Genomic DNA, 27486 nt, shown 5'->3' on the forward strand with positions numbered 1-27486 from the left:
TGCCACACTAAGGCCGTTTACCATTGAAACATTTTTCAATTTCCGGTCTACTTAAGGGGTAGCTCTCCCATAGACACTAATGGGATAGCAGCTGTGTCTGGTCTACTTAGTTTATTGACTGTATATGAACCAGAAAGAAATGAGGGAGAGAGATGTCTCGCTTCCTCTTTCGTCTCTAATTCTGCAAGATGAAAAGCTGAAATGAGTATGACATCCTCGCATTTAAAGCATACTAAATGTTAGATATTATTCACATGGGCTACTATAAATCTTATTTTTTGGGAATACCCAAAATGCCCAGGCTTCTATTTAGAATGCAAGCACGGGTATTCGGACATGGCTGTCCCAGGCCACTGTTATTCATAATGAATTAGTATGTGATCTCTTCACCTGAGCCAGGCCCAGGACTGTTGATGCTGTTCAGTTTGAGTGTAGGTCTAAATAAGATTTTATTTTCATTGTAAATAAAGACTTTGATCTGAATCTGTTGCATTGCCCTTATGGCTGCTACAATGTCCTATTCTACAACAGGTGGGGGACTTTCAGAGACTAGTGCACCCTGACTGATAATCAATCACTCAATCATATCAACACCGTAACACCGGACAGATTTCACATTTTTGACCTTAACATTGCCCCCTTGTGAAAAACGGATTGAACTTCAACCAGGAACTAAGAAGCTTGTCTGGTGATTAGGGCCTGTATCCACAAAGCGTATCAGAGTGCTGATCTAAGATCAGTTTTTCCTATTAGATAATAATGAATAAGATTATATGAATCCTAGATCAGCATTCCTATTCAGAGATGCTTTGTTGATCCGTGACCAGATCATCACCCCTGTCCCTTCACATGGCCATTAGACCACTAGGTGGCGGTGTCACTCCAGGCAATATCCCCTGTAGAATAATGCTCAAACCCTCCATGAAGACTAATTTGTGTGTGCGTGTATGTTTACATTGTTATTTTACCTTGATTTAACTAGGGAAGTCAGTTAAGAACAAATTCTTATTTACAGCGACGGCCTACGTAGTGTGTGTGTGTGTGTGTGTGTGTGTGTGTGTGTGTGTGTGTGTGTGTGTGTGTGTGTGTGTGTGTGGGGGGGGGGGCAAAGGCTGCTCTGTCCCACAGTGTGTTTCTGTAAAGGGAGAAGAACAACAAACGTCACCTCTGTTCTGTCCTGGAGTGTTATCTCCCCCCTCTGACAGACTCCCCACCTCCCAACAAAGACAGGAAGCTCCCTGTCTCCCACTTTCTGAAAGGATGACTTCCTGCTTCCTGTCCTTGCGGGGGAATGTGGGAAAAACAGAGAGAAACAGGAAGTATCGATAAATCAGACCTGTAGTAGATGCTTATTGTTGCTGATTTCCCCTCTGCCGCTCTACTGTAAGAAGTGATGTGCCCAGCCAGCCACCACTTGATAGAGAGATTGGAGAGGTGAGCGGGTTGTTGGTGGAGAGTGCGTGTGTGTGCGCATGCGCGCATGTGTGTGTGTGTTTGTGTTATCACTGTGAATCAGAGGGCTTGATTCACCACAACAAGCCAAGCACTTAGGATAAGCACTACAGTGTGGTGTGGTGACTGATGCTAAAAGTGGTTTATTTTGGGGGTGCGGCATGGCTGCGTCATTCAGGGCCGTCCTGTCTGTCTTTATCTTCCTTCCTTCCTGTCTCCCTCCTGCCTCTCCATCAACATGTTTGTGTTCAGGGTCGCATCCCAAATGGCACCCTATTCGCTATTTAGTGCACTACTTTTGACCAAGGATAGGGCTCTGGTCAAAAGTAGTGCACTAAATAAGGAGTAGGGTGCCATTTGAGATGCATCCCAGGCCTAGTTGCGACTGTTACCAACCAGGAAATCCTGTGTGACCTCTCACCCCGTTCTCCCCTGAAAACACAGTCTGCCTGTCAGTGACGTTCAGGAGGTGGAATGTTCATCTGTGTTGTTGAACTCCTTACGTAACGTACCTCTGCTGCTAATCAGTGTTTGAACAGGCCATCTGAGGAGGTGGTGTTGGTGGAGGTAGTAGAAACATCAGCAAGACTTAGCCAGGGTATTGATGGAATGGAAGCCCTGTGACACAACAGACAGTAACATACAGAGCGGCAGAGGGGAAATCAGCAACAATAAGCATCTACTACAGGTCTGACACACTCGTTCCATCCCGTTCAAACACACATGCACGTACACACACATGCGCACACACATGCACACACTCACGCACAAGATGGTGCCGACAGAGTGACTTTTATTGTGTTTATCTTTACTTTTTCTGTACAGAAAGGTCACACTATTATCATATATTATGACCGCCAAGCACTTCTGGACATCAGATCCACAGTTACTAACCTCGATTTCAACATCAAATACGACTTCAACTCCAACTCAGCTGTTCCACTGTTCATATGGGCCCTATTCCTTTGTTCCATGGGATACCAAAACGCCGCAGGCGTAGACGTGTGAGACGAGGTGGAGTCCTGGTGAAATTGAGGCGAAGAGAAAACCGAAAAAGCTGTAATATTTTGTCTTATTGACACGTGTCTGGATGATGACGCTATGCATGTAGTACTCAGTGGTTCCTCCATGCAGCAGCAGGATCAGACGACGGCTTCGGGTAAGTTTAGTTTTTTGATAAATAGCAACTTGTCTGATGCTTCAAGTGTGAAAGAAATCTCAAGCTTTTGCTCACCTGATATAGAATACCTCATGGTAAGCTGCAGACCCTTTTATCTACCAAGAGAGTTGGTGGAGACTTTCTAATGCTGGGAGACTTAAAACCATCCTACCTCACTTCTACCAACACGTCTCCTGCCCCACTAGGGCCCTAAAACTCTAGACCACTATTATTCTACACACAGAAACACATACAAAGCCCTCCCTCATTGTCAAATCTATTATTCTACACACAGAAATGCATACAAAGCCCTCCCTCATTCTCAAATCTTGCGCAGACCTGCTGACAAGTGTCTTCACAGACATTTTCAATCTCTTCTTGTCCCAGTCAGTAATCCCAACATGTTTCAAGCTGACCACCATTGTCCCTGTTCCCAAGAGCTCCAAGGTAACCTGCCTTAATAATGACTATCGCCCTGTAGCACTCACATCTGTAATTATGAAGTGCTTTGTAAGGCTTGTCATGACACACATCAACACCATTATCCCAGACACTCTAGAACCACTCCACTGCACCAACACCATCATCAAGTTTGCTGAAGACACGACAGTGGTAGGCCTGATCACCGACGGCAATGAGTCAGCCTACAGGGAGCAGGTCAGAGACTTAGCAGTGTGGTGCCAGGACAACAACCTCTCCCTTAATGCCAGTAAGACCAAGGAGGTGATCGTGGACTATAGAAAAAAGATGGGAGAGCAGTTCTTTGGCTTCCACATCACTAAGGACTCAACATGGTCCACACGCACCCATACAGTCATGCAGAGGGCACAGCAGCACCTTTTCCCTCTCAGGAGGCTGAAAAGATTTGGCATGGGCCATCGGATCCTCAATAAGTTCTACAGCTGCACCACCGAGAGCATCTTGACTTTCTGCATCATCGCTTGGTATGGCAAATGCACCTCCCTTGACCGCAAATCTCTACAAAGGGTGGTGCGGACAGCCCAGTACATCATGGGGCCGAGCTCCCGGCCATCCACGACCTCAATAACAAGCGGTGTCAGAGGTGTCTGAGAGTGAACACGTTCCCTCTATCATATATACACAACATATCGCATCTGAATAACACATTCACGCAAGCACAGACGCGCACACGCAGACTGTGACAGACAGACAGTACCTCCAGCACCCTCCCTTACCTCATATGCCTCCTACCCCTGCCCCCGATAGGTTCCCCTTCTTTTTCTGTATCGTTCACAGGATGTTTTCTCTTCACTGATTGGGCCACAAGCTTGTCTTCCCTGTTTCTATTGGCCCTTGGCCAGAGTCCCGGTCTATGGTTACGAGATAAGACAATCGGGGTGGCCTTGTCAATCCTGGGGTTATCAGGACTACTGTTTATTCAACCCTAACTTCAGCTGCCACTCAAACCCTGCTAACGCTTTCTGTGTGTGTGTGTGTGTGTGTGTGTGTGTGTGTGTGTGTGTGTGTGTGTGCGTGCGTGCGTGCGTGCGTGTGTGCGTGCGTGCGCTTGCTTACATATATGTGTGTGTGTGTGTCACTCTACCCTGCCCTTGTTGTTACTATAGGAAACAAACCATCACACTGCAGTGTATCACAGGGTGGACCAGGCTATCAGGCGCTGGGCTCACTCTTGCATACTACACTCCAATGAGAACAGTCATACTTCCCCCCTCGTTCTTTTTTTTCTTTCTTGGCGTGCTCAGAACAGATGTGTCAGCGTCTGGACCACTGCTAACTGCTCAGCCCCCCATTCCCCATTCCCCTTATACTTTTCTCTCTCCCTCCCCCTCTCCCTCATTCGTTTTGTTCTAGTTGTTCTGAGAAAGGATATGTTTGATGTTTTCCACAGCTCCTCAGTGGGGGTGTAGGGGTGGGGGTTAAGAGGTTGCAGCGATGCTCTTGTCATAGACATTAGCGTGTTCATGGAAAGCTGAGCCTTTCAGTGGACAGTCTGAATGGAAAGGTACTGTACGTACCACATGCTGGGAGGGGTGTGTGTGTGTGTGTCCTGATAGCACAGCACATAAGGCAGACAGAGAAAACTAGACACAGGTTATCAACTGATGGGATGTGAAAACAGCATATCCTCTGTGAACCTATACACTCTTAGAAAAAAGGGCTCCAAAATTGTTCTTTGGTTGTCCCCAAAGGAACCCTTTGAAGAACCCTTTGGTTCCAGGTAGAACTATTTTGGGTTCAATGTAGAACCCTCTGTGGAAAGGTTCTATCTGGAACCCAAAAGGGTTCTTCAAAGGGTTCTCCTACGGGGACAGCGAAATAACCGTTTTAGGATCTGGATAGAAAAAAAGGTGCTAAGTGTAGGGAGGGAGAGAAGGAGGGAGAGACGGAGGAAGGCAGTGAGGGAAGGATGGACAGAGGGAGGGGTTTGGGGAGGGTGAAAGAAAGAGGGAAGGAGAAGGAAGTTATACTTCTAGTATCATACTATCCATCCCTGCCACAGCAGACCCGGGATTCAAACCAATTTAAAACTAGACTAGACTTGCTCAGTGTAACAACCGGCCATGACCGGGAGTCCCATAGGGTGATGCACAATTGGCCCAGCGTCGTCCGTGTTAGGGGAGGGTTTGGCCGGGGCGGCTCCTTGTGGCAGGCCGGGCACCTGCAGGCTGACTCGGCCATCAGTTGAACGTATTTCCTCCGACACATTGGTGCAGCTGGCTTCCGGGTTAAGCAGGCGGGTATTAAGAAGCGTGGTTTGGTGGGTCATGTTTCAAACTCTCTTAACATACTGTATCATAACTCAAATCTAAGGGAAATATTGCTACATGTAATTGGGGTTTTGGTTTTAAGTTTAAGTTTTAGTAAACAAAGAATGGGTAGCGTCAAAACGTGTAAAAAAGTCATGTTGATCTCAGAGAACAGACATGATAGCAATTAAGTGATCTTTGCATATGGTTATAGTATTGGATTGCATTTGCTCCATTCATTGTAAAAATGTTGTTAGTCTGGCATATTGACTTGTTGCTCTGTTGACTAGGGCGGTTGCCTATGAGTTGCGTGTCGTGCAGAAAGTTGATAGACCGATTGAAGCAGAATAGAATGCACTCTATTACATCTAGACTAACTTACCGTAAGCTACCTATACACTCTGTATCGGCAGTTTGGTATTCATAATTTGGTTCACATGACATGAATATGCCTGTTTTCAATCCTAACAAAGCTGTAAGATTCCATCGCATTTCTCTTGGTGAAAACCCATCTGCATCCAGTGTGTTTCACACATTCCATTTAATTCCGTCTGTCCAGTCGAGGCTATATCTAATTCCTCCACTGATTATTGCTCAATGTATTTTAAGGAGTTGCTGGAAAAAGAGAGGACTTGCAGGTTCAGGAAAAGGAAAATGGGAGAAATGGAAAAAAAAAGGAGAAAGCAATCCTTTATAATTCTGTTGAAAGGAGAATGATGTTCTTGTGTTTCTTAGTATTCTATTCCAGTAGTGGGTATTCCTTGTGCCAGATGGGAGGCTGGTGTTCCAACTCAAACATCTACAGCGGTCTACAGCGCCTCTACACCAGACTCCGGGAGATGGAACACAGGCCAGTTTAGCCTTTTAGAACATAATGAGTAAGATTACATGGTCTAGGTCCCAAATGGCACCCTATTCCCTATGTAATGCACTGCTTTTGACCCTATGGGCCCTGGTTAAAAGAAGTGCACTAAGTAGGAAATAGAGTGCCATTTATGACACAACCACGGACAGGGGTAACCTCGTCCTCAGGCTAAATCCTACCACACAATACAGAAGGCTAGACAAAGGGGGATACAGCTGGTGGACGAGACTTTAGAGATAGGGGGAACCTGATCCATGATCAGCAACCCTACTCTAAGACCGTGGAATGTGGATTGCTGTGTGTGTGTGTGTGTGTGTGTGTGTGTGTGTGTGTGTGTGTGTGTGTGTGTGTGTGTGTGTGTGTGTGTGTGTGTGTGTGTGTGTGTGTGTGTGTGTGTGTGTGTGTGTGTGTGTGATGTAGCAGCCAGACGTGATCTACTGTATGAGAGGAATGTTGTATTATTAGTGAATCATAGCTTCGGTTCTGTTCTCTGAATTATAATCTACACATCAACCTCTGACCTCATAACTGACTGACTGACTATAGGAGGAAAAAGGGACACAGCACACACATACACATGCACACACACGGTCACACATGCACGGGAATGCATGAACACACACGTACACACACTACAGACCTGTTAACAACCAGGCAAAAAAAGGTCAGATTTGGAGCATATGTGTTCATTGCCAGTCAGAACAAAAAAATCTGACTCTCAAATCTGTGTGTTCAGAGGTTTATTATGTTTACAGAACCTCATTACAACCAAATCCATGTTAAACCAATGACTGAATCTCCTCACACAAAAACAAGATTATTTTTCTTGCTAATTTAGGCCACAGAGATTACCAGGTGATTTATACAATGATGCACTTCAAAGGTTAAAGGTTCGATGCAGCCGTTTTTATCTAAATATCAAATCATTTCAGAGTAATAATAAAGTACCTTACTATGATTGTTTTCAATTAAAATTGTCAAAAAGAAACAAGAAAAACCTAGAAAAATGCAATTTGTCTCGCAAGGATTTTACCAGGACTGGGAGTGGTCTGAGGGGCCTAATTGGAGGAGCCTAATAGGAGGGATGTGTAACCTGAAAGCTAGCTGTTGTCCAACATTTCCTCTTCTCCCACCCCTTCTAATGCGACTACCCCTGATGCTCCTCCCTCTTTTTCCCCTGCCCGGCTACAAAGTTTCTCCCTGCAGGTGGTCACTGAGTCTGATGTGCTAAAGGGGAAAAAAGCTCCTTAAACTTAACCCCCAAAAAACATCTGGGTCAGATGGTTTTGACCCTTTCTTCTTTAAGGTTGCTGCCCCTATCATTGCCAAGCCTATCTCTGACCTTTTTAACCTGTCTCGCCTTTCTGGGGAGGTTCCCATTGCTTGGAAGGCAGCCACGGTGCATCCTTTATTTAAAGGGGGAGATCAAACTGATCCTAACTGTTATAGCCAAATTTCTATTTTGCCCTGTTTATCAAAAGTTTTGGGAAAACTAGTCAATAATACAGTGACTGGCTTTCTTTATAGTATTCTCTCTGGTATGCAATCTGGTTTCCACTCAGATTATGGATGTGTCACTGCAACCTTAAAGGTCTTAAATGATGTCACCATTTCCCTTAATTCTAAGCAATGTTGTTCTGCTATTTTTATTGACTTGGCCAAAGCTTTTGATACGGTAGACCATGCCATTCTTGTGGATGATACAGTCTTATACTCAGCTGGCACCTCCCCGGATTTTGTGTTAAACGCTCTACAACAAAGCTTTCTTAGTGTCCAACAAGCTTTCTCTACCCTTAACCTTGTACTAAAAACCTCCAAAACAAAGGTCATGTGGTTTGGTAAGAAGAATGCCCCTCTCCCCACTGGTGTGATTACTAGCTCTTAGGGTTAGAGCTTGAGGTAGTCACCTCATACAAGTACTTGGGAGTATGGCTAGACGGTACACTCTCCTTCACATATCAAAGCTGCAGGCTAAGGTTAAATCTAGACTTGGTTTCCTCTATCGTAATCGCTCCTCTTTCACCCCAGCTGCCAAACTATCCCTGATTCAGATGACCATCCTACACATGCTAGATTACAGAGACATCTTAAAGATCGGCAGGTAAGGCTGCTCTCGAGCGGCAAGATGTTCTTTGCCATTCGGCCATCAGATTTGCCACCAATGCTCCTTATAGGACACATCACTGCACTCTATACTCCTCTGTAAACTGGTCATCTCTGTATATCTGTCGCAAGACCCACTGGTTGATGCTTATTTATAAAACCCTCTTAGGCCTCACTCCCCCCTATCTGAGATACCTACTACAGCCCTCACCCTCCACATACAACACCCATTCTCCCAGTCACATTCTGTTAAAGGTCCCCAAAGCACACATATCCCTGGGTCACTCCTCTTTTCAGTTCACTGCAGCTAGTGACTGGAACGAGCTGCAATAAACACTCAAACTGGCAGTTTTATCTCCATCTCTTCATTCAAAGACTCAATCATGGACGCTCTTACTGACAGTTGTGGCTGCTTCGCCTGATGTATTGTTGTCTCTGTTGTCTTTGCCCAATAATGTTTGTACCATGTTTTGTGGTGCTACCATGTTGTGCTGCTGCCATGTTGTGTTGCTTCCATGTTGTTGTCATGTTGTGTTGCTACCATGCTGTGTTGTCATGTGTTGCTGCCATGTTATGTTGATGTCTTAGGTCTTTCTTTATGTAGTGTTGTGGTGTCTCTCTTGTCGGGATGTGTGTTTTGTCCTATATTTTTATTTTATTTTACATTTTTAATCCCAGCCCTCTGCCCCGCAGGAGGCCTTTTGCCTTTTGGTAGGCCGTCATTGTAAATAAGAATTTGTTGTTAACTGACTTGCCTAGTTAAATAAAGGTTATATATATATATATATATATATATATATATATATATATTTTTTTTTTAAATACATTGGCAGAGGAGTGCATACTCTCAGGTGGTCCAAAAACCCCACCCAGCCAAACAAGCTGACATTTCAGGCTGTCTTTTCAAACAAGTCTTAAACTAAAAGTGCATTATCATAATTTTCCCAATTTCACAGTATTGTTCCAACCTTATAGTGTAAAAATATATATAAAACACAGAAAAATCATGTTTTAGACTGCTCTGCCCCTTTGAAGGCACAGTCTGCAATATTGTTTCCTGCTTTTCATCAGTAATTTAAACTAATTAAAGATAAACCCATTGAAAGAGTTTAACTTGGCCTCCCAAGTGGCGCAGCGGTCTAAGGCACTGCATCGCTACAGACCCGGGTTTGATTCCAGGCTGTGTCACAACCGCCCATGACCGGGAGTCCCTTAGGGCGGTGCACAATTGGCCCAGTGTCATCCGGGTTAGGGGAGGGTTTGGCCAGGGGGCTTTACTTGGCTCATTGCGCTATAGCAACTCCTTGTGGCGGGCTGGTTCCCCTGCAGGCTGACTCGGTAGTCAGTTGAATGGTGTTTCCTCCAACACATTGGTGCAGCTGGCTTCCAGGTTAAGCGGGTGGGTGTTAAGAAGAGCGGTTTCAGAGGACGCATGACTCGACCTTCGCCTCTCTGGAGCCAGTTGGGAAGTTGCAGTGATGAGACAAGATCACAATTGCATATTATGAAAAGGGGGGTAAAAAAAATCTATAAATGAGTATAACATGTAAAACAAAACTTTAAAAAATGAGTATAACTTATAAATGCCTTATGAGCTTGTCTTAACATACTGTATCATATTTCAAATCGAAGGAAATTATTGCTACATGCAATTGGGTTTTTGGTCATTTAAGTTTTAGTAAACAAAGGATGGGTAAGCTTCAAATCATGTTTTAAAAAAGTAATGTTGATCTCAGGGAACAGACATGATAGCAATTAAGTGATCTTTGCATATGGTTATAGTATTGGATTGCATTTGCTCCATTCGTTGTAAAAATGTTGTTAGTCTGGTTTGATGGTGCACATATTGAAGACGGTGGCTTTATTATCGAGAGGGATTCCCTGTATGGGGAGGAGTCAGCTGCGTATGGAGGCGGTTCAGGGAAGAGTTTTCCTTCTTGTGTGTTAAACTTGTGGCAGTCAGCTGTTGGATGTCCAGTGTTAAATGTGTGTGTGTGTGTGAGAGAGAGAGAGAGAGAGAGAGAGAGAGAGAGAGAGAGAGAGAGAGAGAGAGAGAGAGAGAGAGAGAGAGAGAGAGAGAGAGAGAGAGAGAGAGAGAGAGAGAGAGAGAGAGAGAGAGAGAGAGAGAGAGAGAGAGAGAGAGAGAGAGAGAGAGAGAGAGAGAGAGAGGATGTTGTGTGTGACTGTGTACCCAGCTCAATAGGACAACGTGAGCGATAACTACAGGAGATTTTCCCCATTTGTTTGGTCCTTTTATCTAAAGGAATAGCCTACAGACACCGATTGTCACGCGCTCCCCTCGTTTCAGCTCCGTGCGTTTCTGTGTGCTAGTCCAGCAGGTCTCGAGGTGAGTCGTCCTTTCTTTACCTGATCTGATCCGTTATGTTTCTGTTTGGAGAAGTGCCGCGAAGACTATTTTCTTGGCAAACGTTATGTTGTTTATGGTTGCTTTACATATCTCATGCACCCAGATAGAGGGAGGGTACAGCCTGGTCTATAGGACCCTCTCACACATACTGTTGAGCAGACTAGTCTACCGGTTTCATAAAGCAGAAGTCGCCTACAACAACAACACACTATGCATCTTTACCTAAGTCACAGACTAAATCATAATGATATGTTTTACATTTTATACAAGATGTAGAGTGGACCTCAAATCATGGTTGCATCAGGCCAGAGGTTCTGTTAGTTTATGACAGTAAGTAGTTACTTTTGTTTGTCTGCATGGCTGACTGTCATAAAGACCATGACTTAATATACATAGACATTACATAATGTAATCTGCACCTTTTATGGTCTCAGCTATCTGACTGGCTTAGCTGCTCTGTCACTGAGTCATCTGTCAACCCCTCTCTCTAGTGCTCTCTCTCTCTACTAATCAGCTGTGCCTCCAGATATTGAATTGCAGGATCAGGTGTGTTAGTGCAGGGAATTTTTCGGAATCAGCAGAATTGACTTGGGTTGGGGGCCTTCTCAATAAAACTACACACACACACACACACACACACACACACACACACGCCAGAGGAGGCTTGTGGGAGGAGCTATAGGAGGACAGGCTCATTGTAATGGTTGGAATGGAATAAATGGAACAGAGTCAAGTGTGGTTTCCATATGTTTGTTTGATACCATTACATTCATTCCATCCATTACAATGAACCCATGTTCCTATAGCTCCTCCCACCAGCCACACACACACACACACACACACACACACACACACACACACACACACACACACACACACACACACACACACACACACACACACACACACACACAGGGCCCTGACATTATTAAGTTGCTCTTTGTTCCAGTCAGCTCTCTGGTCCTCTATGTATGGCCAGTTAATCAGTTTCTCTCTCTCTCTCTCTCGCCCCCCCTTCTGAAACACAAATGAAATGTCAGAAAATGTCAGAAAATGTCAAGGGGGTTGTGTTTCAATACATCAACATGGTTATTAGATGGACATGGCATGTTATTAACACCCATTCCCTGTCCAGCTAGAGGCCAAATAACATGAAGCTAGTTAGTCTCTCTCTCACATGAAGCTAGTTAGTCTCTCTCTCACATGAAGCTAGTTAGTCTCTCTGTGTGTGTCTGAATGAATGAAGGGGTCAGTGTGATAAGACAGGAGAATGGGGTAGCTGTTAATAGCTGGCTTCTATTTTCAGCTTCTCGAGTTAGTGAGTTGGCCCAATCATGTTTCTCCTAGCGTTAAAGCTCAGACATACCGGTAGAATTGTCAAACGTTTTTCGGCAGTCAATCTCTTTTGTGTTCACACAGCAACGACCTTGGACGTCTTCAGCCACTCAGCCTTGTTAACATACTCCAAACCAGAAGGTGGCAGTAGCGTTGCTTGGCAACGCATATCCATGCGTATTGCTTATGGTCTAGCTTCCAAGCTATCTAATGTTGCTTTTTTTGTAGAAAGCCCTTGTTGATACTAGCCAGATGCCCACAGCTAAATAACTACCTAGCAAGGTGACAAATAAACAATTTAATTAACTTTCCATAATTAAACTGTCAGTGCTAGTCCATAGCCAAATGTTTAGCTAGCTTGCTGACGTTAGTGTATTCGCTTGCTAGCACAACATAGCTAGGTAGGTAGCTAGCTAGGTAGGTAGCTAGGTAGCTAGGTAGGTAGCTAGCTAGGTAGCTAGGTAGGTTCGTCGCTACCGGGTCGGCATACAGCAGGTACTGTTTTTGTTCTAGCAAGATGAGGAACAACCTTCCACTGATAAGAACCAGTGAGATTCTCTATATGTTCCATGCTTCACAGTGAGTTAGCCCAGTCAGTGTTTCTCCTAGCGTTTCAGTGCTGCGGCAGCCCACCGAAGATTGCCTGCTAGCTCCACTCTGTCCAAGGTGAAAATGTTAACTTCCACTTAAATAGAATTTTCGCGTGCTCTTGGCAATCAGCAGTTGAAACAATAACAAAGCGCTTTTCCCACCCCTGTTTCTGTAAAAAGCTGAGGGATGGTGCTGGAGAAGTGTAACCAGTCTAATTCATAGAGAGAGCTAAGGACTGATTGATCATCAATGATATAAAGTGTATATATATAAAGTATAGTTTTTAACCATGTTTAAAGTGCTATATAGTGTTTGTTTACATTTCTTTGTTTACAAACATTGGAGTAAAACACTATTTTGGGTTCTGATGGGGTCTGACAGTTGAACTAAGCTGAGGCATTTCTAAGTTATATTCTTTAAGAATCAATGGGTAAATATCATTCATTTTATTTTTTTATTTAACTTTTTATTTTTTACCTTTTATTTATACAGGTTTATTCTCATTGAGATAAATATCTCTTTTCCAAGAGAGACCAGGTCCAATAGCAGCAAGGGGAACAAAGTTTCAGACAAACCAAATTACATACACTCACACAACATTAAACAAAACTGTAAACACACATACAGTACAACAAAAACATATTACATTTAAAAACACAAACATCTTGACTAAAAACAGCTGGCCTAAAAACAATTGCACTCTTCTATAATATACTGCTCAAAAAAATAAAGGGAACACTTAAACAACACAATGTAACTCCAAGTCAATCACACTTCCGTGAAATCAAACTGTCCACTTAGGAAGCAACACTGATTGACAATACATTACACATGCTGTTGTACAAATGGAATAGACAACAGGTGGAAATTATAGGCAATTAGCAAGACACCCCCAATAAAGGAGTGGTTCTGCAGGTGGTGACCACAGACCACTTCTCAGTTCCTATGCTTCCTGGCTGATGTTTTGGTCACTTTTGAATGCTGGCGGTGCTTTCACTCTAGTGGTAGCATGAGACGGAGTCTACAACCCACACAAGTGGCTCAGGTAGTGCAGCTCATCCAGGATGGCACATCAATGCGAGCTGTGGCAAGAAGGTTTGCTGTGTTTGTCAGCGTAGTGTCCAGAGCATGGAGGCGCTACCAGGAGGCAGGCCAGTACATCAGGAGACGTGGAGGAGGCCGTAGGAGGGCAACAACCCAGCAGCAGGACCGCTACCTCCACCTTTGTGCAAGGAGGAGCAGGAGGAGCACTGCCAGAGCCCAGCAAAATGACCTCCAGCAGGCCACAAATGTGCATGTGTCTGCTCAAACGGTCAGAAACAGACTCCATGAGGGTGGTATGAGGGCCTGACGTCCACAGGTGGGGGTTGTGCTTACAGCCCAACACCGTGCAGGACATGTGGCATTTGCCAGAGAACACCAAGATTGGCAAATTCGCCACTGGCGCCCTGTGCTCTTCACAGATGAAAGCAGGTTCACACTGAGCACGTGACAGACGTGACAGAGTCTGGAGACGCCGTGGAGAACGTTCTGCTGCCTGCAACATCCTCCAGCATGACCGGTTTGGCGGTGGGTCAGTCATGGTGTGGGGTGGCATTTCTTTGGGGGGCCGCACAGCCCTCCATGTGCTCGCCAGAGGTAGCCTGACTGCCATTAGGTACCGAGATGAGATCCTCAGACCCCTTGTGAGACCATATGCTGGTGCGGTTGGCCCTGGGTTCCTCCTAATGCAAGACAATGCTAGACCTCATGTGGCTGGAGTGTGTCAGCAGTTCCTGCAAGAGGAAGGCATTGATGCTATGGACTGTCCCGCCCGTTCCCCAGACCTGAATCCAATTGAGCACATCTGGGACATCATGTCTCGCTCCATCCACCAACGCCACGTTGCACCACAGACTGTCCAGGAGTTGGCGGATGCTTTAGTCCAGGTCTGGGAGGAGATCCCTCAGGAGACCATCCGCCACCTCATCAGGAGCATGCCCAGGCGTTTTAGGGAGGTCATACAGGCACGTGGAGGCCACACACACTACAGAGCCTCATTTTGACTTGTTTTAAGGACATTACGTCAAAGTTGGATCAGCCTGTAGTGTGGTTTTCCACTTTAATTTTGAGTGTGACTCCAAATCCAGACCTCCATGGGTTGATAAATTGGATTTCCATTGATTATTTTTGTGTGATTTTGTTGTCAGCACATTCAACTATGTAAAGAAAAAAGTATTTAATAAGAATATTTCATTCATTCAGATCTAGGATGTGTTATTTTAGTGTTCCCTTTATTTTTTTGAGCAGTGTATATACATCGATCAAGTGTTTGAACTCCGCCAACGAAACTAGATCATCACATTATAAAATGTTCAAAAGAGAATTCCAGGACCACGGTGCTAAGTAACTAAAACTATTTCTACCTTGACCTGTTCTAATTTTTGGTACTGTTAGAAGCAAATCATAATGGGGCCGTAATTGATACTTATTTACTGACCTAACTAAAAAAGAACAGAGATAAAATGGCATTTTACCCAATATGGCCTTATAAATCAGTGTATACCAGTGTTTAAGCCTACGCAAGGTCAATGACGACCAGCCAACAGCGCTGTAGAGATCACAATGATGTTAGACGTTTCTGATTTGTAATAAACCTGAGGGCTGCATGATACACTGAATCAAGTGCTCTCATGGTAGTGGCTGAGGCCTGCATATATGTTATATATATATATCATCACTAAAATCTGAAACCGTCAGTAATGTACATCGTACCAGCTCCTTCCTGGCCTCAAAAGAAAAACAAGCCTTATGCCGGAAATAAAATCCTATTTTCAGCTTGAGCTTCCTTATCAAGTTCTCTACATGCACAGTGAAGCTCAGCTTATCATCAACCCACACACCCAAATATTTGTACACTTTAACTTGCTCTATATTATGTCCAGCTAATGTAGCAATGACATGATTTGTAACATGCCTGGCATTTGAAAATACCATGCATTTTGTTTTACCCGAATTTAGAATCCGCTTTAAATCATACAGATTCTGTTGTATGATGTTAAATGCTCTTTGGGCATTTTCAAAAGCTAAAGATAAACTACTACCACTTGAATAAAGAACAGTATCATCTGCATAAAAATGAACATCCGCTGTTTCAATAAGATCCCTAATGTTGTTGATATACAAAATGAACAACAGTGGGCCCAAAATAGAACCTTGCGGAACACCTGAACACACCTCTATGGACTCAGATTTGCAACCATCTGCCATTACACATTGTGTACGATTTGATAGGTAATTTATAAACCAATCTAGACCATGACCAGTAATTCCACAACATTTTAACCTTTGCACTAACACGGCATGGTCCACAGTGTCAAAAGCCTTCGACAAATCAATAAAAACAGACACACAATGTAACTTCTTATCAAGAGCACAGTGGATGTCATTTAAAACCTTCAATGTTGCTGAAACAGTGCTGTGGCCAGACCTAAGACCTGATTGCATTCCATTTAAGATATTGTTTTCTTGGAAGTAGGTCTTTAGCTGCCTACTAACTAAGGACTCCAGTACCTTTGATAGTACAGACAATTTTGAAATGGGTCGATAGTTGTCAAGTAGCGAGGGATCTCCACCTTTCAGGAGAGGCAGTACAAAAGCAGATTTTCATAACTTGGGGATTTCCTTAACATCAAGCGTAAGGTTAAAAATACATGTTAAGGGGGGAGCAATGATGTCAGCGGCTAGGTATAGGAGGCGGGGGTCTAGTTCATCAGGGCCAGGGGATTTTTTTTCATCCATTTCTTTCAGGGCTTTACACACATCTGAAACAGAGAAGGATGAAAAGGAAAACCTGGTGAAGGAGTGCACAGGGGTGTCAGGTAAATTTATAGGGGGCTCAATTATACCTTTGACCTTTTCAAATAAACTGCCTGCATCTAAAAAATGCTGGTTCAAGGCTTTCAGAATGGAGGTTCTCTCAGTTACAATCTGAGTGTCGACCAACAATTGTTTAGGAAGCTGTGTATCTTTTATGCACTCCAAACCTTTCACTACTTGCCAAAATTTGGATGGATTATTTACATTTTGTGAAGTAGATTTCAGGAAGTGGTCTGCTTTCAATTTACGGATCATAGCCACACCCATATTTCGAAGACGTTTAAAAGCCATCCAATCATCTGCCAAACCAGTCCCTCTTGCTTTAGCCCACATAGCATTTCGTTCCCTTATGATTTTTGTAAGTTCCTTAGTAAACCAAGGGTTCTCTCTGCCCTTAATCCTGAATTTTTTAAAAGGGGCATGCCTATTGCATACATCCTGGAATGCGTTGTGGAAGTAAGAAAAGGCTAGTTAAACATCAGGGATTAATTCTATTCCATTCAATGCTAGATACATCATGTAAAAAACCTTGAATATCAAACCGCTTCCAGTTTCTTTTTGTAATACCATGTGGAGATCGCTTAGGAATTTTACCATCTCTCACACAGGCACTGGCACAGTGATCACTTATGTAATTTGCAAAAATACCAGAAGCATTAAAACGATTAGGAGTATTGGTCAAGATCAAATCAATCAAAGAGGATTTCAGAGGATATTTTATATTCAACCTAGTTACACTGTTGACAATCTGAGTAAGATTGTAGGTATTGCACAGAATTTTAAGTTGATCAGAGCTAGATGTTAGCCAGTCCTGATTCAGATCACCCATCAGGACAAACTCAGAATTGACATTCTGTGATAACAATTTGAAAATACAATCCAGAGAGCCAACAGTAGCCGATGGCGGACTATAACAGCAAGATACAACAATATTTAAAGATGAGCCAAGGTTTAGGTTCAAAGACAGATATTCAAATTGCTTAGGTTTAGTAACAGAAGTCAGAATGACCACAGAGAACTTGTCTTTTACATATACAGCAACACCACCACCCTTAGATTTACGATCTGTACGAAAAACATTGTAACCATTTATGCCAATATTTTTGTCTGTAATAGATTTTTTTTAAGCCAGGTTTCAGAAAGCATAAATACATCCGGGTCGGCAGTTTTTTATCCATATATTCACAAAATCAAGCTTCGGCAGAAGGCTTCTTACATTCATATGCAAAAACTTCATTTATAAGTCCAAAAATGGATGTAGCAACTGCAGATTGCCTCTTTTTTTTAAGTGGAAATTAGGATTTTCCCCAGGGGAGAGCAACTGCCCCCTCTCATTGAACCACAAGTTCAAGGCCGACCGCCCTGTGGGCATTGTTAGTAGGAAACAGGATCCCCATTATAGTGAATGAAAACCCCCCCAAAAAAATCAAAGACAATCATGGTACCAATAATTTTATTCTAAGCTAGCTAAGGGCATATATCGCCTTGAACCAATTATTTTAAAATCACACACAGAAGTTTAGTTGCCAATGGCAACCTGCAGTACCCCAGTCAGCCTTCAACTTGAGTTACACAATGAGAGGGGGCAGCACTGAGCTAGCCTGCAACATCACTTCCTGAAGTAGCTCAAACTGCATGTCTCCATAAAATGCCATCTTAACAAACCTAATTTGTCTCCAATGTGCTATTGAGTCTTCACATAGGAATAAATGTGTCATGTGATCGATGGCTTTGTCCATTCATATACTGTATATACAGTCATTGATTTGTCCCCAACCAGGCAAGGTTAGGATAAGCTTCATCATGGTACGGTCAGGAATGTGGCAGTGAGTTATCTGGGACCAGTGTGCTTAGTCAATGCATGTAGACCAATTTAGACACTCTAAGACTAGCCCATATTAGATAAGAAAGGAGACTTGAGTACTAGACCACAAAGCACTTTTAATGGAGATTCTCTTTTGAGCATACTTTTTAGTTCAGGACTATAGGCTTACTTTTTGTCTGGGAAACTGGCCCTTAGTCTGTCGCTCTCCTCTTTTTCTTTCTTTCTCTCTCTCTGCAAGTGTTAAGTAGTCATGGGATAATCCCTTATTTAGTCTGAGGAATTGCTGTGTTTGACAAGCATCATGTGTGTGTGTGATTGTGATTTTGTTATTGTCTATCTCTACAGTTAGGGTTCCTTGTTTGATGATCCGTTGGTCTCTCTGTTTAGGTATCTGGTCTGTGGCGTGAGAAGTAAATGTGATCTCCAGAACCGGAGCCTGCGGAAGGATAACATGGCCTTAGCCGGGTGTCCGGACTACTTCCTCCTCCAATCTAACTTCCAGGTAAAGACTATACACACACACACGACACCTGTGTCTGTGACTATAACCATAGTGACAGGGCTGGGTCTAACATGTTTGCATGCCTGCCGTAACCGTGACAATGCTCAGCTGACACATAGACCCATTAGAAGTGCCGTTGTGTCCTATAGGACTAGACTGGTGGCCCTTAAGGCCTATAAATAGACCAGCAAAACAAACAACTTCACAACATCAGACACACACCACCTTTCCCACCCACCCCAATCAGCATTTTAGTTCATTAGGGCTGAAAGCGTGGAATGTGTGTGTGTGTGTGTAAGCTGTCATGCTGTATCATGTTGATGGGCCAACCTTATCCATTATATAATGCATTGTCACACACACACACACACACACACACACACACACACACACACACACACACACACACACACACACACACACACACACACACACACCATGCAACCTCTCAGGGCTGAGACAGTAGGTTGAGTGTGTGTAGATGAGGACGAACCTCTTCCACATACTGTACTTACATAACTCTCTCTGGGTATATTTTGTCCATCTGAGCCATGTTCCAAGACTCTCGGAGCGGAAGAGCTGAGCGCGTGTGTGTGTTTCCAAGCGGGAGAGCTGGATGTGAGCCATGGACACATTAGAGGGAGAAACGCTTTGTGTGAGTGTGTAGCAGAGAACCATGCTAGAAGACTTTTCTCTCCAAACTAGGCTTTAGCTCAGCGGGCTAATTCTGTCTTGTGGCACACTAATAACCTGCGTTCAAACCCAGTGGTCTCCATATGCGTGGATATGGTGTGTACTGTGCAGGCCCAAGTTCTGCCATGCTTGCAAAGATGGTCAGACATGCTCATTTTTACAACACTAGCTTCTCAAACCGCTCTCTCTTTCACCACTTTTGTCCTCGATCTGTTCAATACAGTCAGAAAAGACTTTCCGCAAGGTAAGGAAACAAATATCTAAATATGTAAAATTGATCAAATATCCCTTTATTGTGGTAATATAATACCTAACTCTGTTCTATTGACATGGGAATGTTGTAGTTACAACCTTCCTGCACGGTTATGTGGTATCACTGCTGCCATGGACCTGTGTGTCTGTGTGAAAGGTCAGTATGGTTGTGGTTATAGGACCGTTCTGGTGTGTCAAGTTTGTATGACGTGCATATTATATGTGTGTTATGGAGTGTTTGTGTTGTGTAGTTCTGGTTTCCACAGACGTATGTATGCAGCAGAGCTGTCCCTGGAAAATCCTTGGCTGCTTCTCGGAGCTGTAAATCTCTCTCTGGGCGTTTATGGATGTTTTCAGAGGGGAGTGGTGTGTGTGTGTGTGTATGTGCGTGTGTGTGCCGTACCTCTGGCAGCGAGCAGTTCCTGGAAACTGTACTTCCGTGTTCTCCGCTTTCCTGGAAAATTGAAAATGTCTTTTTCCTTTTTTTTTTATATATATTTTTTTTAAAATATATTCTCCTCAGCAGTGCTCCTTATCTGAGGCTACTTCGTGTGTGTGTGTGAAGAGCAGTTTTTGCATCTGTGTGTGCTGGCACATGCAAACGTTTGTGTGTGTTTGTATATATTGGCTGGATGACAGATTCATATCCGTGCAGACAAAACTCTCCCAGACGTGTTCCAAACGGTTTCTCTTTCTCAAATGACACCTTAATCCCTACCACTACTTTGACCAGAGCCCTATGGGTACCTATGTTCCATTTGCATAAAAAAACAATACAATGCCAAGGGAATATGCATGTTGCCCTGCAGTGTATACTACCATTCAAACGTTTGGGGTCACTTAAAAATGTCCTTGTTTTTTAAAGAAAAGCACTTTTTTTTTGTCCATTTTTAAAATAACATCAAATACAGTGTAAACATTGTTATTAATGTTGTAAATGACTATTGTAGCTGGAAATGGCTGATTTTTGTAAAAAACAAATGTATTGAATATCTAAATAGGTGTACAGAGGCCCATTATCAGCAACCATCACTCCTGTTTTCCAATGGCCAGAAACAAAGACATTTCTTCTGAAACTCATCAGTATTCTTGTGCTGAGAATTGAAGGCTATTCCATGCAAGAAATTGCCAAGAAACTGAAGATCTCATACAACGCTGTGTACTACTCCCTTCACAAATCTGCTGTTTCCAGCTACAATAGTCATTTACAACATTAACAATGTCTACACCGTATTTCGGATCAATTTGGTGTTATTTTAATGGACAAAAAAATGTGCTTTTCTTTCAAAAACAAGGACATTTCTAAGTGACCCCAAACTTTTGAACGGTAGTGTATGTCCTGATTTATTGTGCTTTCTGTTTCTCCATTCACACAGGAAACTGTGGACCGGACTTCCTCCCGCAGACCGGACAATTTGAATGGTCAAGGGTTTCAACTCTCTGCCCATCGGAACTCCGACCACCAAGGTGATTGTCCTTTCCTCTCATCTCATCTATCCTCCCCTTTCTCCTATGTTGTCCAAATGAAGAGGCTATAATAGTGTTATTTTTTTTGGTGCTCAACATTTTTCTCACTGGCTAGTGGGTTGATTTTTCCAGAATATCCAGCAGACTCCTTGGAATTCTGTAGGAATGCTCTTCTAGGAATGCTGTGGGAAGGCAGGCTGTAAATCTTCTTCCTGTTTGACCCGTTACTTCCTGGGGGTGTCGTCAACGCCTGGTCTCCATGGAGATTGTTGCTCACAGTCATGTTGTAAATATTGGCTCACTGTAAAGTATGTAGGCCTAAAGGACCATTCTTTTTATTTTACCTTTATTTAACTAGGCAAGTCAGTTAAGAACAAATTCTTATTTTCAATGACGGCCTAGGAACAGTGGGTTAACTGCCTTCCCTGTGGCTCAGTTGGTAGAGCATGGTGTTTGCAACGCCAGGGTTGTGGGTTCGATTCCCACGGGGGGCCAGTACAAAAAAAAATGCATGAAATGGATGCATTCACTACGGTAAGTTGCTCTGGATAAGAGCGTCTGCTAAATGACTAAAATGTAAAAAATGTAAAATGTTGTTCAGGGGCAGAAGGACAGATTTGTACCTTGTCAGCTCGGGGATTCGAACTTGCAACCTTTCGGTTACTAGTCCAACGCTCTAACGGTCTGATGGCCTTGAGATATAAACTGTTTTTCAGTCTCTTGGTCACAGCTTTGATGCACCTGTACTGACCTCACCTTCTGGATGAATGCGGGGTGAACAGGCAGTGGCTCAGGTGGTTGTTGTCCTTGATTATCTTTTTGACCTTTCTGTGACATCGGGTGCTGTAGGTGTCCTGGAGGGCAGGTAGTTTGCCCTCGATGACGCAATGGGCAGACTGCACCACCCTCTGGAGAGCCGTGTGGTTGTGGGCGGTGCAGTTACCATACCAGGTGGCGATACAGCCCGACAGGATGCTCTCAATTGTGCATCTAAAAGTCTGAGGGTTTAAGGTGCCAAGCCAAATTTCTTCAGCCTCCTGAGGTTCCGGGGATCCGACCCAGGCGATAGTCATTTAGTTCAGTTACCATCGTTTTCTTGGGTACAGGAACAATGGTGAACATCTTGAAGCAAGTGGGGACAGCAGACTGGGATAGAGAGAAATTGAATATGTCCGTAAACACACCAGCCAGATGGTCTGCGCATGCTCTGAAGATACGGCTAGGGATGCCGTCTGGGCCGGCAGCCTTGCGAGGGTTAACACGCTTAAATATTCAAGTCGGTCATGGAGAAGGAGAGCTCACAGTCCTTGGTAGCGGGTCATGTCGGTGGCACTGTGTTATCCTCAAAGTAGGCGAAGAAGGTGTTTAGCTTGTCTGGAAGCAAGACGTCAGTGTCCACGACTTGACTGGTTTTCCCTTTGTAGTCCGTTATTGTCTGTAGACCCTGCCACATACGTCTCGTGTCTGAGCCGTTGAATTGCAACTCCACTTTGTCTCTCTACTGACATATTGCCTTAACCTCTTACATCTAGACGTTCCGCTAGAGGAACACCTGCTCCAATATCCAATGATAGGCGTGGCGCGAATTACAAATTCCTCAAAAATCCCAAAACTTCCATTTTTCAAACATATGACTATTTTCACCATTTTAAAGACAAGACTCTCCTTTATCTAACCACACTGTCCGATTTCAAAAAGGCTTTACAGCGAAAGCAAAACATTAGATTATGTCAGCAGAGTACCCAGCCAGAAATAATCAGACACCCATTTTTCAAGCTAGCATATAATGTCACAAAAAACAAAACCACAGCTAAATGCAGCACTAACCTTTGATGATCTTCATCAGATGACACGCCTAGGACATTGTTATACAATACATGCATGTTTTGTTCAATCAAGTTCATATTTATATCAAAAACCAGCTTTTTACATTAGCATGTGACGTTCAGAACTAGCATTCCCACCGAACACTTCCGGTGAATTTACTAAATTACTCACAATAAACGTTCACAAAAAGCATAACAATTATTTTAAGAATTATAGATACAGAACTCCTTTATGCAATCGAGGTGTCCGATTTTAAAATAGCTTTTCGGTGAAAGCACATTTTGCAATATTCTGAGTAGATAGCTCGCCATCACAGGCTAGCTATTTTGACACCCACCAAGTTTGACCCTCACCAAACTCAGATTTACTATAAGAAAAATTGGATTACCTTTCCTGTTCTTCGTCAGAATGCACTCCCAGGACTTCTACTTCAATAACAAATGTTGGTTTGGTTCCAAATAATCCATAGTTATATCCAAATAGCGGCGTTTTGTTCGTGCGTTCAAGACACTATCCAAGGGTGACGAAGGGTTACGCGCCCGACGCGTTTCGTGACAAAAAAATTCTAAATATTCCATTACTGTACTTCGAAGCATGTCAACCGCTGTTTAAAATCAATTTTTATACTATTTTTCTCGTAAAAAAGCGATAATATTCTGACCGGGAGTCGTTGTTTTCGTTCAAAGACGAAAGAATAAAAACATGGAGTCGCCTCGCGCACGCGCCTCCAGTCTCTGTTCTCTGATCGACCACTATCTAAATGCGCTAGTGTTTTTCAGCCAGGGCCTGCAAAGCCACCATTCAGCTTTTTGCCGCCTTCTGAGAGCCTATGGGAGCCGTAGGAAGTGTCACGTTACAGCAGAGATCCCCTGTTTTGGATAGAGATGATCAAGAAGGCCAAGAAATGGTCAGACAGGGTACTTCCTGTACAGAATCTTCTCAGGTTTTGGCCTGCCAAATGAGTTCTGTTATACTCACAGACACCATTCAAACAGTTTTAGAAACTTTGGAGTGTTTTCTATCCAAAGCTAATAATTATATGCATATTCTAGTTTCTGGGCAGGAGTAATAATCAGATTAAATCAGGTACGTTTTTTTATCCGGCCGTGAAAATACTGCCCCCTATCCATAACAGGTTAAGGAGGGAATAACTACACAGTTTGTATTCGGCCATATTCCCAGTCACCTTGGTTAAATGTGGTGATTCACGCTTTCAGTTTTACCCGAATGCTGCCGTATATTACGGTTTCTGGTTAGGGTAGGTTTTAATGGTCACAGTGGGTACAACATCTCCTATGCACTTCCTGATAAACTCACTCACTGTATCCGTGTATTTGTCGATGTTATTCTTAGAGGCTACCCTGAACATATCCCAGTCCGCGTGATCAAAACAATCTTGAAGTGTGGATTCCGATTTGGTGAGACCAGCCTTGAATAGTTCTTAGCACAGGTACTTCCTATTTTTCAGTTTCTGCCTATAGGAAGGGAGGAGCAAAATGGAGTCATGATCAGATTTGCCGACGGGAGGGTGGGAGAGGGCCTTATAGGCACTTTGAAAAGCTGAGTAGCGGTGGTCTGTTTTCTCAGAGCGAGTGCAACTATCAATGTGTTGGTAGAGCTTCGGTAGTGTTTTCCTCAAATTTGCTTTGTTAAAATCCCCAGCTACAATAAATGCGACCTCACTATATGTGGTTTCCAGTTTGCATAAAGTCCAGTGAAGTTCTTTTGAGGGCCGTCATGGTATCGGCTTGAGGGGGAATATACACGGTTGTGACTATAACCGAAGATAATTATCAGCATTTGATTGAGGTATTCTAGGTCGGGTGAACAAAAGTACTTGAGTTTCTGTATGTTATCACAATCACACCGTGGGTGGTTAATCATGAAACATACACCCCTGCCTGCCTTCTTCCCAGAGATGTCTTTATTCCTGTCTGGGCGATATACTGAGAACCCAACTAGCTGTACAGTCTCAGACAGTATATCCCGAGAGAGCCATGTTTCCGTGAACATTAGCGAGTAATATTCTGGAAGTGGTGGGTGGTGTGCCCGCTTCCTGAGTCGGACTAGAAGTCCACTCCGATCACCTCTTCTCCGCCGGCGGTGTTTTGGATCAGCCTCTGGAATCCGTTCAATTGCCCTGGGGGGTACGAACAAAGGATCCAATTCGGGAAAGTCGTATTCCCGGTCCTAATGCTGGTGAGTTACTGCCACTCTGATATCCGAAAGTTCTTTCCGGCTGTATGTAATAACACCAACAATTTCCTGGGCTAATAATGTAAGAAATAACACACACCAAAAAAATGAACATACTGTGAAGTTGCTTAGGAGCTAGAAGTAGAGCTGCCCTATCTATCTGTCATGCCAGGCTATATTATGCCAGGCTATATTATGCTAGGTTATAGGGATGTGCATCTCTCCTTACAAGCACGATTCGATACGCATCTAGATACATGTGCTCCAATATGATACAGGAACAATACTTTTTGTTTGAAACGATTCGGTGTGATTTGATTAGTTGAATGGATCGGCGCAATTTATGTTTCTGTCCCCCCCACCTTTTATCTGAAATACTCATCACCCACTGATCTAACTTGTCAGATAGCAGATTTTTTTTTTAAACATTTTGCTAGTAATATGTCAATATTTATCTTTTAGAAATTAGCTATGACACACATAGCTAATTAATATAACAGTTTTGGATTTCACCCCGTTTCAAAAGCAAATGGTTTCGACCAAGAGCTGCTCTCTTCTCCCATTCCGACCAGTGCGGCTCGGGAAAATTATTGCTGTCCTTGTTATGAAATTACACCTTTACCCTTTTCATGTAAAAATGACCAAATGCAGTGACTGTTTAAAGCAGAGCTAAACTCATATTTTGTACGGTGGACCTGGCAATCGAAAACCACCAATCAGCAGTTAGCTGTGCAGTCAGCAAAATGTGAGTTGTCCACTCCGGTAGCCCGGCACGTCTCCACCGGTAAAACAACATTTTCTACAGTGCATTTGGTATCAATGACCCAAAAAACTACATTGGTTGTCCCTCATGTAGCCCTTTGCACTTGCACCCGTATACATGTTGAAAATGGCAGATTTGAACTCTGATAAGCACTTAAATTGGAATGCTGTACACTTCACATTTCCATATCATAAAACTCATGCTATATACAGTGTTAACTTTCATGATCACTATGTTTGATGTACAGTTACAAGATGGCATGACGTTATATTCTGGGTCGTCCTGAACAGAATGAGCCTATGTTTGTTGTATTGTGAAGGAAATGCACTCATGACTCCATTCTATTGCACCAAAATTACAATCTGCTTCTCTAAATTGCCTAGTGAAAGCCTAACACTGTAAGATCATATTTTATCATTTAGCAAGTCATGTTGGAAATTGAACAAGCTTTCAAATTATACCCATCTGACCCAGATTGTGATTTATAATGGACCGTTTTTGTATTGCTTAACAGTAATTGTGTAAAGGCCAAGATGCAGGGCTATGTTCCAAACAACACAACTACAAGTGTTCTTGCTCTAGTTCCTCAACAGCACAGCTAGGAGAGCTAAAAAAAACACCTTCTAGTTGAAGACTCTTCTTTGAGTCATAAAAGTGCATTGAAATGACTTAGGAACTGTGCACACATTGGAGATGTGTGTGTGTGTGTGTGTGTGGCCACTTGGAAACACCAGTTAGACCTCTCACTCAAACCCTTGTCATTTTTGTTGTCTTATGTTGCAACTACCCAAAATTATGTTACTGAATGTATCCAGAGTATTTTCAGATTTCGTTATCAACAAATATGACAAAGTACAGTAAGTGTAAAATCAACATTCTAATGTTTTGGATGCAGTCTTGTGTCAGGTGAACTGTTGTGTTTTCACCTTTGTCTAATAATTTTCCCATTATCTCCAAACTGTTCAATTTTTTTAATGGCTATATTGCATATACTTCCCATATTTCTTCTGTAAGAAACATTTCCATTTAGCCCTATCCATACGGTATAGGACAATTCCCACGAGTGTAAGGAGTTAATAAAGTCTGTTGTAAAATGGCTTTCGCAATATGAAAAACATCTGAATGTTGAAGGTGCCATGCAGATGTAGCCTACCAATATTAGAACAGGGTTAGAGTAGGCCTACCTCTCATTGGCTCGTGCAGCTGCATCTCTCGCGCTGTGCACACAGTTGTTATCTGACTTGTAGAGCAATGTTTGCAGAGTAAGGCAGAAACAATTGAGTTAAAAGTGTTGGTGAACCTGCAATTCGTAACGTTTGAATCAGTTTTCTTACCGATGTATGCTTCATTTGGATCGGTGTGGGCTCCCACGGACTGATACACTTGCCTAGAGGCATATTTAGCTGGTTTAGTGACTTGAAGACTTCGGTATGATAACAGTAGAGAATGATCGACTTCGGTATGTTGACTGTAGGGGATGATAGACTTCAGTGTGTTTTAA

At 43.2% G+C, this 27486-nt stretch overlaps 1 protein-coding gene across 1 annotated transcript in view; it reads left to right on the top strand.

Moving 5' to 3' along the window:
- The first annotated feature begins 10410 nt into the window (after nucleotides 1-10410).
- The window catches only part of LOC106588785 (growth factor receptor-bound protein 10), a 57577-nt gene continuing 40501 nt past the window's right edge, over nucleotides 10411-27486 (top strand). Inside the window, exons 1-3 of the mRNA XM_014178196.2 lie at nucleotides 10411-10655; nucleotides 18673-18787; nucleotides 21109-21199. Coding sequence (XP_014033671.1) covers nucleotides 18737-18787; nucleotides 21109-21199 — 142 coding nt within the window. The 5' untranslated portion in view covers nucleotides 10411-10655; nucleotides 18673-18736. The remainder of the gene's footprint in view (nucleotides 10656-18672; nucleotides 18788-21108; nucleotides 21200-27486) is intronic.

The sequence above is a fragment of the Salmo salar genome, chromosome ssa27 (assembly GCF_905237065.1).
Source record: "Salmo salar chromosome ssa27, Ssal_v3.1, whole genome shotgun sequence".
NCBI classification, from domain to species: Eukaryota; Metazoa; Chordata; class Actinopteri; order Salmoniformes; family Salmonidae; genus Salmo; species Salmo salar.